At 29.9% G+C, this 14,093-nt stretch overlaps 1 protein-coding gene across 1 annotated transcript; it reads right to left on the minus strand.

The window, feature by feature from the left end:
• Window positions 1–10,343: 10,343 nt before the first annotated feature.
• On the minus strand, window positions 10,344–12,826 carry LOC111911742 (uncharacterized). Its single transcript, XM_023907492.1, has 12 exons — window positions 12,683–12,826; window positions 12,494–12,608; window positions 12,341–12,409; window positions 12,130–12,223; window positions 11,924–12,051; window positions 11,775–11,859; window positions 11,521–11,659; window positions 11,385–11,440; window positions 11,036–11,156; window positions 10,779–10,958; window positions 10,625–10,693; window positions 10,344–10,553 (listed from the first exon to the last, which is right to left on the minus strand). The coding sequence occupies exons 1-12, from the start codon at window positions 12,824–12,826 to the stop codon at window positions 10,344–10,346; spliced, it is 1,410 nt and encodes a 469-aa protein (XP_023763260.1).
• Window positions 12,827–14,093: the final 1,267 nt, after the last annotated feature.

Genomic DNA, 14,093 nt, shown 5'->3' on the forward strand with positions numbered 1-14,093 from the left:
ATAAGACAACTAGAGAAGTGTACTCACGATTTGGGATGAAAACCCGAAGATCCGTGAGTGAGAAAATGGCTTTTCTCTAGTTGGAAATGCGAATCATGAATGAATTTGGTTCAGAATTCTATTTATAGTCCTGAGATATTTTTGTCAGAAAATATTTTTATTCTCGGAACGAACTCTAATATCCTAGAGTATTGGAATAACAGTGTTGCACAAAACCTTAGTGCACCCACTCTCCTGATATCTCCTTAAGTGTAAATCCTGAAAAACTGCCAAACTTATACTCGAAGTCTGAATTTTCATTGTAACTGTTCTACTTCTATTGGCTTGATATGGTTTGTTCAGAATGGAAATTTCGGGTTGTCACATCATCAAAGCAGGAAATATAGGATTTTCTGGAGGAACATGCGAACTTTTCTAAAAAGAACTTACAACTTACTTACGTCACTAATATCTTATGAGCTCACCAGCTTAAATGTTGATCTACTGTTTCAAGATAACTTGTATTCTCAGGAGACCAGTAGACAGGTATGCGCACTGGGATTCAGAAGATGGAGCATAATGCTTAATGTCTTGTTTTGTTATTTACATATGTAGTCTATGTTATGTGAACCACATACTTTGTAAACACTTTCTTCTTAATGAAATGGTTGTTTATTACTTTCATTACTATGATGAATGTCTTGTGATACTAAACATGACGTCCTCTACCCCCGAACGTTTCCGCCGTTCCGATTTTGGGGTTTGACAAAAACCTCCTGGTGAATCTATATAGATATCTTCTAGGAGATGTCTATTAAGAAAAGGGGTACTTCTTGAAATCTATTTGCTATATCTCATATTAAGAATATGAATTTATAGTAAATAATATCCTTGTTGATCTGATCATAGCTACTTGTGAAAAAGGTTTGATCAGAGTCAGTGTCATGAGCTTGATAATGACCATAGTCAATGATATGAGTATCAGAAAATCCTTTTATAACTAGTCTGCTTTAAATGTGTATTGTTATCCATGTAATGTATTCTTTCTAGGAGAATCACTTACGCCTTCTAGCCTTGCTATAGAGAGAAAGTTCAATCAAGACCATACTTGCTTATTTTACATGGATTACATCCCATGTTCATGACGTAAGTCATTTATCAGATTCGAGATCTGGCATAGCATCTTGGTGCATCTTGGTATTTGATGGATTTGATAGAAATCATCAAGAAAAGCTCATCAATGAGAGATTCCACATTTCTCAAGTCATAGATGATTTCTACCACTAGTACGAACAATTTGTGTTTATGAATAGCTATTATTCAAGTTTAACAATCCTTGTTAAAATTAGTGCCAACTGTAATTGCATTAGGTTATGGTTATTGATTTGGTTCATGTTCCTTACACCTCCCACTTACTTTGTCATTAGAAGCTTGCTTTCTATTAACTTATCACTAGAAAAGAGAACTCATTCTTGGTGGGTTTGCATGTAATAATCTAAGCCACATTTAGATTATCATATACAAATATGTAGTTAGTAGATTTTGTGTTTTGAAGCTTTAGTCCAATATAGGTTTCAAATCCATAAAACATTTAAGTAAGATAAGGATGGAGCCTTTCCATACAAAATCTTATAAAGAAAATGTTATTATCTAGTTATTATTTGGTGTTGTACTCAAGGTACAATTGATAGTGTTCTAGGTGTTATCCCAAGGAAATAAAAGGAGGACATTTCTACTAATTAGAAATTAATTCATACCAAGTAAGATTTAATTCATCTTTTATGATCATTAAGGCTTTAGACAGTCTTTACCGGTTTGTATCTCAACTTTATACTTGAAAACTTAAACCAAGATTTAACAATTATGATTTAAAATGTAAAATATAATTGAAACTATACTATAGTTGTTAATAAAGTTGATTTGGTATCTTATGCTAAACCTTAGACATTTATTAGAATGGAAGTCATACATAACCATGTATATTTCCTTAATAATTTATTTTCTCTACTACTTAGTGAAAATATCCTTAGGAATCCTTTATATATAAATAAGATTTACATATGTCAAATAAACTACATTATTTGCCTTCAAATACCCCTTTCTTGAAGTTGGAATATGTGAATGTCATTTACATAATAAAGATAACGGTGTCAAAGATGAATTTGATTTGAAACAAGTTTAAGTCAAAAGTATTTTGCACATAGAACTTGTTATTTATGAAGCATTGATATTTACTTTATAATTCTTATTAAGAGATACAGTCTCATAAATACAATTTTAATCATTTCCGAATATGAAGTTGATCGTTATGAAAAACGATTTAAGTAAATAGTCTATCATTAATAAATTAAACTAAGACATATGTTTAGACAAGCTAAATTAAAACATACATTATTCCAAAACAAACATTGTTTTATATGACAAGTACATTATGTTCCTAGCATAATTAATAAACTAAACTCCGAGAGCGTAGTTTCAACTTGATTGTGCTCACCTAGTTACTCTTTTGTAAATATCTGCAATCCATTTACAAATATTAGATTAACATTTAAGTAACAATTACCTAATTGTTATATGAAAAGTATGAGTTATAACTAGTAGATACCTGAAGTACTAGTCTCTTCCAGACTTTCTTTATAGATAAGAGGAGCAGATTCTCTTCGAGTGTCCAGTTTCTTCACAAAAGAAACAAGATCCATCTATGTGGACCTTATTAGATTTATTAGGCTTAAAGGTGCTTAGTCCGTGAAACATTGGCCTCCTAGATCACACAAGGTGACTCTTTTGGGACTTGTATAATTCCTACTTTGATGTTAGAAACATCTTTAGCATCACAGTGATGCCTTTACTAGGTATCATTTTTAGGCTTATTGCTCAAAGCAAGTAGTTTATGACTAGGACCTTGAAGAATATACAATTTCATATCTCTCACGAGATTTTCTCTTAAGACATGAACCCATTCGTTTAAGTTGTATCTATTGAATGTTATTGTTTCATTAATTCATTAAAAAATGATAATTTCATGGTAATGAGAATGGATTATTTAACTACAAAATTTTAACAAAATTCATTTAGTATTTTCAATATTTAAACTCTTTAATAATTAATACCCTTTTAGTTTCCAAAATCATTAACTATCAAAGTGTAGGATTCAAGTTGCAAAACAAATAAATGGTTAGGTATCCTTTATCCCATCCATTTGAATTCAACTCAGTAGATATCTATTATCAATTATATATTACTATATAATTCCTAGATTTATTAGATCTCTAATAACAAATTTAATTAGATATATCTGATCCCATCTATGCCTTGAAATTCTTTTGCTTAGGTATCATTTATCACAAAAGATTTCCGATGAAATTGTCCAATTTGAAAAACATGTGTAATCGGCCTATAACTTGGTTATAGAAATCACGAAGACACCCTAGCCATCAAAAGATAACACTAAGCGGTTAGGTATCCGTTATCCCACTAGTGCATACAAGAGATGTGCGAGTGTTCTTCAAAATGGACTGCATAGATTTGAGGTTTGTAAAAGGGAATTTTATATGTTTTATAATTCTAGTTTTAAAAAGATATGATATCATGGTTATTACATGCATATAATTAAGCATGGTACCAATTTTCAAAAGAAAATTACTTTTGAAGGTTGTATATAAAAATCTAGTTTTTATATAATTTTAATGTGATTCAATTTTAATAATTAGTATTAAGTTGGAGTGCATTTGAACCTTTTTATATCTTTAATAAAACTTCATTTTATTACTTATATATTTGGAGTTTGTATAAGTTATAAAAATCACCATTTTAAAACTTATATTTGAGTATTTCAAAATTTGACGTTATTAACATTTTATAAAACCGGATTTTACTTTAAACCAATAAATTGTTACATCATATGTCTACATTATAAAATTTGAAAACCAAACTACATGTGATGTTTATTTTGTCTAAAATTATTTTAGCATGTGAAAAACTAATTTATCAACCACACATAATAATTGCATAAAATAAACAACACAAAAATGCATACAATTATATGTGCATAAACATAACCAACTAATAACATTTTTGTGAGCCAACACAAAAATGTCAAGTCCATTCCTAAAGGAACATTTTAAGAGACCAAAAATCTTCTTGTAATGTTTTTGTAGAAGCTCCCACTTGAGAAAACACACCTTGCTTGCAAAAGATTGGGAAAACTTCTTTAAAGCAATATTTCAGCTATATGCAACACTTTTAGAAAGTGTTGCAGAAAGTGTCGCAAATGTTCAACATCCATTTGAGAAATCTGCCAACACCAACAGCAACAACATTTAGTCACAATTTGCAAACTGTCATTAAAAATCGTGCACACCTTATACTTGCGAAAATTGCACTTTGGTCTTAAAAAAATTGTTCCAACTTCATTTCTTGTTACACTTTTGTACAAATAAATTATTTCTAACATCTAATCTATTACTTACAAAAAATAAACCGAGAAAACTAATATATTTAATTTATTACATACCATATGAATAAATAAATTATCACAACCATTTTTATAAAACAATCAACGACAACAACACAACAAACACAATGGTCCTTGGCTAGTTTATGCACATAATACATATCAACATACACATTAAAAGCATTTGTTTTTCTAAGACAACTTTAAATGAGAAAAGATGCATGAAAACTTTTATCACATGAACTAACAATTATAAAGTTGTCATAGAAAATATATATGAACTTGTTTTTATACAAAACCAAGTTATCTATATTCTCCAAAATTTAAGACTTCCAAAAATAAAAAAATCTTACCAAACCTGCAAGGTGGCTCTTCATACCAATGATCTTCTCGCAAAGTTTGGAAAGAAAACAAGACCAACCAAATAAAGGAACAAGAAAAGACAACCTTTGTAAATCTTTGGGTCCTCTTGGGAGGCTTGGAAGTTGATGAAGAATGATGAGCTTAAGAGACACCAACAACGACTCAACTTGATGTAGAATGCTAGTTATTTTGTATAAAGCTCTTAAGACTCTTAAGCTTTATGTTCTTATCAAAATAAGAACACAAAGAGAGCATAAGAAGCAAGTAATCATCATGCGATGAACCAAAAATGAGAGAATGCATATCACCATGCAAATTTAATTTTTCACAAATAAAAGGAAAGAGAAATGCAAGCCTCAAGTGTTAAAGCATAAAGGAAGGTTGTTAACCACAAGATATTAAGACTTTTGACCAAACCATGTCCCTATGCCATGAGCATGTCCCAACATGTTCTACTAGGTTGATTTCTTTCAATTAAAGAGTTAAAATATCCATGCTCTTCCTCTTAACCTTTATTTTCAAAAATAATAAAAGGAAGAAGACAAAAATTTTATATTTTATAAAACAAGTTTATAAAATATTAACTTTAACTTTTTGGTAAAAGACAAAAGAATTTATCTAGTCCAAAATGTTGTACATGGCTTATTAATTAATACCATATGAATTATGTAATGTTACATGTTATGAAAATTATTATTTCCTAGAAATAAATAATTTCCAATTAATTACAAGAGTTTATTGAATATTTATTAAAACTAATTTCTAATAAATAATCAATTATATCAAGTTGTTGTTGGTGTCCATTAGTATCATATGTTAATTAACAATATCACTTTAATATTATTCTTGAGCCTACAAGATCCTTCATAAGGTAAGTCTATCAGTTATCCCTTTGCTATAGATATCATGTTAAACATGAGATTGTAACATCTTGTTTCTTGTCATTTCTTATTTCAGGGTCGTGGGCTATAACACTCCTATGGTGCACATACAACCCTAATAGCTTTGGATCTAAGTTTTCTCTAATTATACATGCAACAAAAACTTCCAAAGCTTTAAACCAACAACTAGCATACAATTTGACATATGAATCATAAATGTAAGTTAGAAGATTATCTCTTTGTTGTAGCTTGTAGGAATTAGTCTTTCAAGAGCCTAGCACCTCAAGTGTGATGCCTCAAATGTATTATAACAAACCAAGAACAAGAAGAGGAATTTGAGAGAGAGGTTTGGAGACATAAAATTGGTTATGGTTCTCTTAGACTCATAGGGGGGCGATTTTAGCAAGCTAGGGATCATATTTATAGTTTGGAAACCTTAAGGTTTAAACTTGTAAAACTTAATTCACTTGGACTTTTAATCCAATAACTTATTAGCCTTATCGACTAACTCTTTATGGATCCTCATAAAGATTTAGTCCATTTCTAATCAACATGGATCATTAGCCCAAACTATAAATATTACTGATTTACGTAATCAGTCTCTGTCAATTTAATTAGTCTCTAGTGATCACTATATTAATTCCAAATTAATTCTTGATCAATAATAATTAAATACTATGATTTCTCAATTAATACATTATACTTATAATATATTAATAAATCAAAAATAACCTCTTTCTCAAATATCCATCCTATCAAATTGTTCCAGAGTATTACAACCCAAATGGAGCATGTTGTATCGGGTCAGTACATACCAACTATAGTTATGAGCTTAGATACATAATCCAACAGTCTCCCACTTGGATAAGTCTAATAACTATAATTGCAAGTACGACTCCAAACTCCGATTGACAATCATAGCTCTCAAAAGACCATTGTCGAACTCTGATCTGATACGTCCATAATATAAGGGATCATATATTCCTCCATTCTAGATATTGTATGAACTGACACATGGATTATAATCATTCTATCTGTTCCTGTGTTGTTTCCCGATTTCCGATTTATGACAACTGGCTAATTTAACAAATCAAATCAGTATAGGCTTCGCCACGCGCTTAGGGTTGTCATCACTAAATCATCGAGGGGCCCACATATATTGCTTTTATCCCACATTGGGTAAAAGGAATGGATAAACTTCGACCCATATGCTTGCTATATTTACTCATCAAATCACACATAATGATACGTTTTATAACACCGAGTTATCGGTGCGTTTACATATCATCAATGTGCAACCAACTTGTAAAAATATAAATCACATGTCTTGGTTTCAAGAATATAAGATATTATCATCTCATGATCACTTGTGATAAAATCCATGAAGTGATTTAAATGAGCATGGGTTTAGTCCAATACTCAAATCTTATTACAGGAGTACTCATGAATGCTGCAACAAACTTGTGCTATGTCTAAACACCTTTAGACAATCTACAGACTCATTCATGATAATCTAGCTTCAATACCTACTTCCAAAGTATGATCCACTGTGGATAGTTTGAATAACCTAGTTATTCGGGAAGTCGAAACATGCAAAGTGAAACACAAGAATAACCGAATCCAATATGGTCTCAAAACTTTTGAATATAAATAAAACACCTTTTATCCAATCACCATATTGAGTACACATTATTCATTGTATAATGTTCCAATTTATCAACTTTATACTTGAATTAAAGCAATAGTTATCCCATGCTCCAAGCATGCACACTATGTTTACTTATGATCATTTCTTTGTGAAATAGATCAATTGTATACATCTTCAATGAAACTCATTTCACAACTCCAAATCTTTATCACAAGTGTAAGAATGCCAAATTCTTGCCACTATTAGAATGTGTTAGGTTCTAACCTTTATGCAATGATCCTTTTGTAATGTCAATGCACCAAAGCCACAGAGACTTGGACAATGAAATTACAAAGTATTCATCTAGAGATCGACAACAAAACAATTCCATGGAAGCGAAGTCTCAAATTCAAAGTACATTCCTTTGAACATCCTTTTTGCATAAAGTTTCTAACTTTCACATAGATTCTTACTATCCAACTCCCATTATGGAAACATTTCCATGTTTACCATATGACAACTCATTATTAATAGAATCCTATCTATTCATAATAATGTTAATACAGTCCATTCATTACTATACTTCCAATTCCCCACAAGCAACCAATTTTTGGCGAACCTTAAATTGTTCTTGATAGTTGTTTAACTACTTTAGTCATATTTGGTTCTATTCCTATTTCCCTCTTAATACCCTTGGCATTCGGAAAATTCAGAACACATGAATATTATAGCACATGCAATCGATCCTATACCCGAAGCATATGGGATACGATTCCTAATGTCTTACATAAAGACATGACACTTGACCATTCTTTTGCTATACTATTTCCACATATAGAATTTCCAATGTTGAAGCATTCCAACATGGTATTCATATATATATATATATATATATATATATATATATATATATATATACCCTTGACTAAATTTGATTAAATTCTCAATCTAAGCTTTTAGATTTGAAATGAAGTATGAGTTCCTCTCCCTTAATTGTAGCAAAACAACTTTTCAAACTCTGCAACTTCGCGAATTGAAACTTTTGTTTTCTATAATTAACATTGCTAACTTGCAACACTTACCATAATGATTATGCTCCTACTAGCATAACAATTATTTTTACCAACATAACAATTATTTCTTTAATAGCATAGCACTTATGCTTCCACTAGCTTTGACATGTACCCAGAAATAAGTTGGACTTCTAGAAATCAATACTTGTTGACTTTCTTACCAAAGTTTAGATTTCTGATACAAGATGCTTCGAAAAGACATTATCTAGGCTCATACACCTTTTATAAGAAATCTTATATGTGTGTCTAAACTATTTCAGAACTTACAGCAATAAGTTCTGAATGTTCGGACTATTTTCCATTTCTAACAATTCGAATTATGAAGAGGGATGTCGTAATCATAATCGAATTTGAGAATGCAATTAACACAACTGCTATGTCCTCAAAATCTTCTTAGTGAAAATGTTTCCTCACAATAATTTTTCATGAAGCGGAGAAAACCTTTGTTACTTAGATTAATGGTGCATGTGTTCCTATCCATGTGAATTTGTCATAACCATAATCACAAGACAAGGTTAGTGACAAATCCAAACTCATATGGACTGAACTTGTTGAATCTTAATTTCTTGCCACCTGGCAGCACAAGGGCCTACCATTGCTTACAGGTTGTTATGAAAACAATTGAGAACTCATAGAACTCACATGCGTAGTCAACTTAACTGGAATGGGCACAAAAACAAGAATATGTCAACACGATAGGTTACAAACCTTAAGTCGTGGTCTAGTGATTAATAACAGGTTTATTCATGATTAGTTCTTGGAACTTTTCAAGATCTTTAAGACTCCCACTGTCCTCTTGACATATAAGATTCTCTTGTCAGGAAACATTACTTGACAAACAAATATTCAAGAGTTAGTGCGGATTCTTATCAAGAATGACACTTCACACAATTGGTCTTAGTTGGTCTTTGTTTTATCCAAAACATCATAACTACCAATTTGAATGTGTAAAAAAACTACTCAAAATATGTCACTCAAGGCACAATCTCGGTGAATAACTCTAAGACTTGATTTTGGAACAAAGTATGACTCACCTTAATTGATTTAACCATTTCAACAATTCCCGATTCCTCTTCTTAGTCATACAAATGCACTAAGGTGTCCTTAGAGGATCAATTGTGATATGGTTTTCATAATCATTAAAATGATCATAAAACATGATACTAAAATATTCTCCTTTCCTTTTAGATTAGAGACACTTTTAATCTTTCTACCTGTTTGATTCCATTTATTTGTTCTGCTATACATTGAAACTTTTTCAATGATTCAGAATCACCCTTAATCTTGTATGCATAACCATATTTACCAAACTTTTAGTAAATCATAACAAATAGTCTTATTGTTCTTTGTGGTGGACCTGACCAGTGCACAATGATGTGTACTAGATTCCTTAGTCCTTCACTCACATATACATGTGAACAAGGAATTAGTGTTAATTTCCCAAAGATGAAGGTTCTCATTCATCATAAAATACAAGTTGCATGATTCCAAGTTTCTTTCCAAATGAAACTTGGTTGATGAGAATCTAAAATATATATCCTAAACCATTTAGAGGTACCTTTTCCCCCTATTATCTATTTAGCTTTAATTGGTTATATATTACAAGTTTTTTAGGGAAATTAATATTTTTAACCGAATGTGCATAATGTTATAATGAATATATGGCTATTTGACCTAAATGAATCATTTATGTGGTAACGAATGACTGAAAAAAATGAATGGTGTACCTAATGAAAAAATGATGTACTAAGTTATTAAATATAACATCTAGATAACAAAAATCTTAATATTAAAAGCAGGATATTAATGTAAATCAACCAGAATCCAAAAATTAAAACCAACCATAACCTTAAAATTTGTTACCTAAGTTCCTAAATTTCTAATAACCATTGTACCAAATCACCAAACATTATTTAAAACTTAACCAACACGAACCAAATTATTTTGTTTGTTAAACCAAAATAAAATCACTTTTCCACTTTTGGAACTAAAAGTGGATTTCCATCTCCCATTGATTTTATTTTGGATTTAGTTGAACTAAAATCAATTCCATTATCAACATCATAAATGTCATGGAGGTTGCGCTTCAAATCAGATGATATTTTCATTGGATTTGTTGCCGATGATTTATCAACTGTTGCGGGAGTAAAACTCTCATTTGTTTGTAATATGAAATCCTAAATTAAAAATACATAAGTTGACAATTGGAATCATTAAATATAAAAGTCATTACTTTAATATAAAATACCTTTTCAACAGTTTGAACAACATCATCTGATTGTAGTGGTACTTCATTTAAGGAGACTGATTGAACACTCTACAAAATAAAATGTTAATATGTAAAATGTTTTGTATGTAAATAAAAAACAAATATAAATGTTGAACATTTAAACATTATGTACCATAACTTCTAGTTTACTTTCCAAGTCCGAAACAATGGAGACATCTTCTGTAAGTTTGACAACGGTGTAGATATTGTTATAGTTGATCACATTGTATGATGTGATATCCCCAATAAAGGCAAACTTCTTGTTTTTCAAAACGTTCATTTGATTTGGAAATAGGTGCAAACTGTCACCGGCCTGTTAGAAGATTGTTGAATATATTAATTCTAATAAAATTTTGTATATGATAAAAAATTATGAAAAAAATATTATACCGCTTCATGGATTTTTTTCAACTCGAATGCACTTATATCCAACAGCCTTTTTGCGTCTCTATCAAAAAGAGTTAGTCCAATGGTGTCAGTATGATCTTGTACATTGATTGGAATTATATACCTAAAAAAAATAGATTAATAGTTAGTTTGATGAAAAATTGAAATGATTAATTAATATAAATAGATATGTGTGTACTTGATAACAGAATGAAAATTCGAATCGTTGCAAGCTGCATTTTTACACTTAATAACAACACTATCTTCCATCTTGTCGGGGGCGGTATAGGAAAGATTGGTTTTGGGCACATTGTTTACCCTGCTTCCACATTTGTAACACACTTCGTAATACCAAGGTAGAGTTTGTCTTATATTCACAATTGAACCAACTAATAGAAATTTCTTTTCCTATTTCAAAAAACCTATGTTAAATTAAATCAAAAAATGTTTAAATAAAGTTTAAAGAATATAAACTCAATAAAATATACCTTTAGTGGTTCTGTGATTTCACAAACAGTTTTTAAACGGAAATTCCCTTTGAAATCGTCCATATAAGAAGAAGAGTAGCTTAGAAGTGTAGTTCTGTTTTTTTTTCCCAACATACCACCATTGTTATCTGCTTTCAACCTGTAATGTTAAAAATTATATTATTAAATATTAGTAAATATAAGAAATTGTATTCTTTTAAATAATAATAATAATAATAAGATAAATATGTTTAATTGAAAAAGAAAAAACTAACTCTTTCTTAAATTGATTAATTTCAACGATGTCAGAATTAATGAACATCTTCGTTACATCGAAGTGACTTTGAGCTTGACCAATTCCTGTAAAAACAGATAAGTGAATAAAAGAAATATCGAAAACAGATTAGGTCACATCTCTACAAACCATTCCAAACGTTAAGCTTGACAAACTGCATCACTATAACAACACAAGTAACCGTGGTGTTGCTTTTCAAATACTGTGACATTTGGTGTGCCTGACTTCCAAATATAGTGACATTGAGGTGTACAGAACTAAATATAAAATTAATTTAATTAGTATGAAAAAACAGGAATCAAATTAATAAATAAATGAAATAAATATCAACTCACTGTAAGTTGGTAATAGTTATCTTTATGTAATGTCTTGATGGGTTAGGATTGGTTGTCTCAAGAGGCCTAAATGAGACAATTTGCCCAATAACATCTACATAATAATTTTTATAAAAAATAGTATATAAGATTAAGGTAAATAATAACATACTTTAATTATAATAAATTACACAAGTTATAAAAGTCAATGGAATAAAATAAAACAACTAACCAAAGAATGAGTCTCTTGTGCATTTCTGTTCGATGATAGAGTTAAAATCAGCAAACACAAGACCATTAACTGGACCCGAAAAATCATCACATTTTTTTACAATACTTTTACAATCCAAAGTTATTGTCTATCTCTGACCGGTAACACTAAAACCATTTTTAACAGCCGCCATGTTTGATTTTAAAATGATATAACTTTCACCTTCCTTTATAAGGTCACGAAATCTAGAAAAATTTTGGCTGAACACACGTGATTGGTATTTGGTAGCCTGATAAAAGAAATAAAAAAATTATTCATTGAAACATATGAAATATTTAGTGGTTTTAAAAAAATTTAACTAACCTCCTCGTCCATGATGATCATTTCAATTGATAAAACTTGGTTTTTTTTTATAAAATTCCAAATCTTTAACACCCATACTTTGAGATGTGAATCATCAGTGATATGCTCAATGTCTTTTAGGTATATTTTACTGACGATATTCATTTCGTGCAAATTATTCATAGCATATTTAAATTAAAAACAATTTAGTATGACCATGGGCAAAACGGTTGAGCAGTGAAGAAAATAAACAATTAAGGAGTGACTGTTAAAAGGATACATATTTATATTAATATCAATTTTGCATGAAAACAATTAGGTAGTCACAGTGAAGAAAGCTAACATATTTAAATTAATATCAATTTTGTATGAGCATGGGCAAAACGGTCATTTATGTTATTTATGAGGTGATACATATATGAGCAGGTCATGTCATCTTATGAAAGTAATGTTACTACCGTCCATTTGTTTGTACAATGTACAAAAACTATTGAATTTTAGTTAAAATAATGCAGTCAAAGTAAACAAAGACACATAAATAAAAGTGCATTTCATGATTCATCAAAACACACATACAAACATCCATAAAATAAATTTTTTTTAGTTGATAACTATGTAATACTAATTTAAAATCCAAAACATAAATTACAAGAAAGTATTTGAGTTCCTAAAATGGAATCCTATTTGGTTAGATAATAAAATGGCAAAATATTTTTTAAGAGAGCACACAATACACACAGAAACAAAAACAGAACACACATACTTTCATTTTATATGTGCAATTTTGTTTATTATAGCATCATTTTTTGTAGATTTACAAAAAAAGGTTCTTAACACACGAATTGACAGAAAGTGTCCCTGTAAATTAAAATAATTATCAGAAAAAGTTCCTTAAGTTATAACTTTTTCATACATAAATTATGTTTTCAAAAGAACAATGTTATAGTTGGTATATTATTGTATTACAATAAATATAATATTTCAAAAGTATAATGCTATAGTTGGTATATTTTTTAAGCAAGTTGCTGCAACAGAAACAAATTATAGCCATATTGGTATAGTTATTCAAAAGTACAATGCTATACTTGGTTTATTATTATAGTTTTACCCTTTGAAAGTATAATAGCTCCTGTATGAAACTTTAGGTCAGGAAACCAATAAAACTTGAAGTAATCTAAACAATTATAATTCGGTATATTTGTAAAAATATAGTAGTATATTATTATTATTTTATAAAGTTGGTAGATATATATATGAAGGATAAAATTATAGTTTTACCCTTTGAAAGTGTGATCCAACTTGATTTATAAAACAAAATTGTAGCACCTGGTTCCTGGTACGTAAATCTTATTTGAGTATTCTGCTTCTTTTTGCCTTGGACTCGGCGAGTCATAGGTCCGACTCGCCGAGTGTAACGCCCGTAAATCAGGGC

This window comes from Lactuca sativa, chromosome 4 (assembly GCF_002870075.4).
Source record: "Lactuca sativa cultivar Salinas chromosome 4, Lsat_Salinas_v11, whole genome shotgun sequence".
In the NCBI taxonomy this organism is placed as follows: Eukaryota; Viridiplantae; Streptophyta; class Magnoliopsida; order Asterales; family Asteraceae; genus Lactuca; species Lactuca sativa.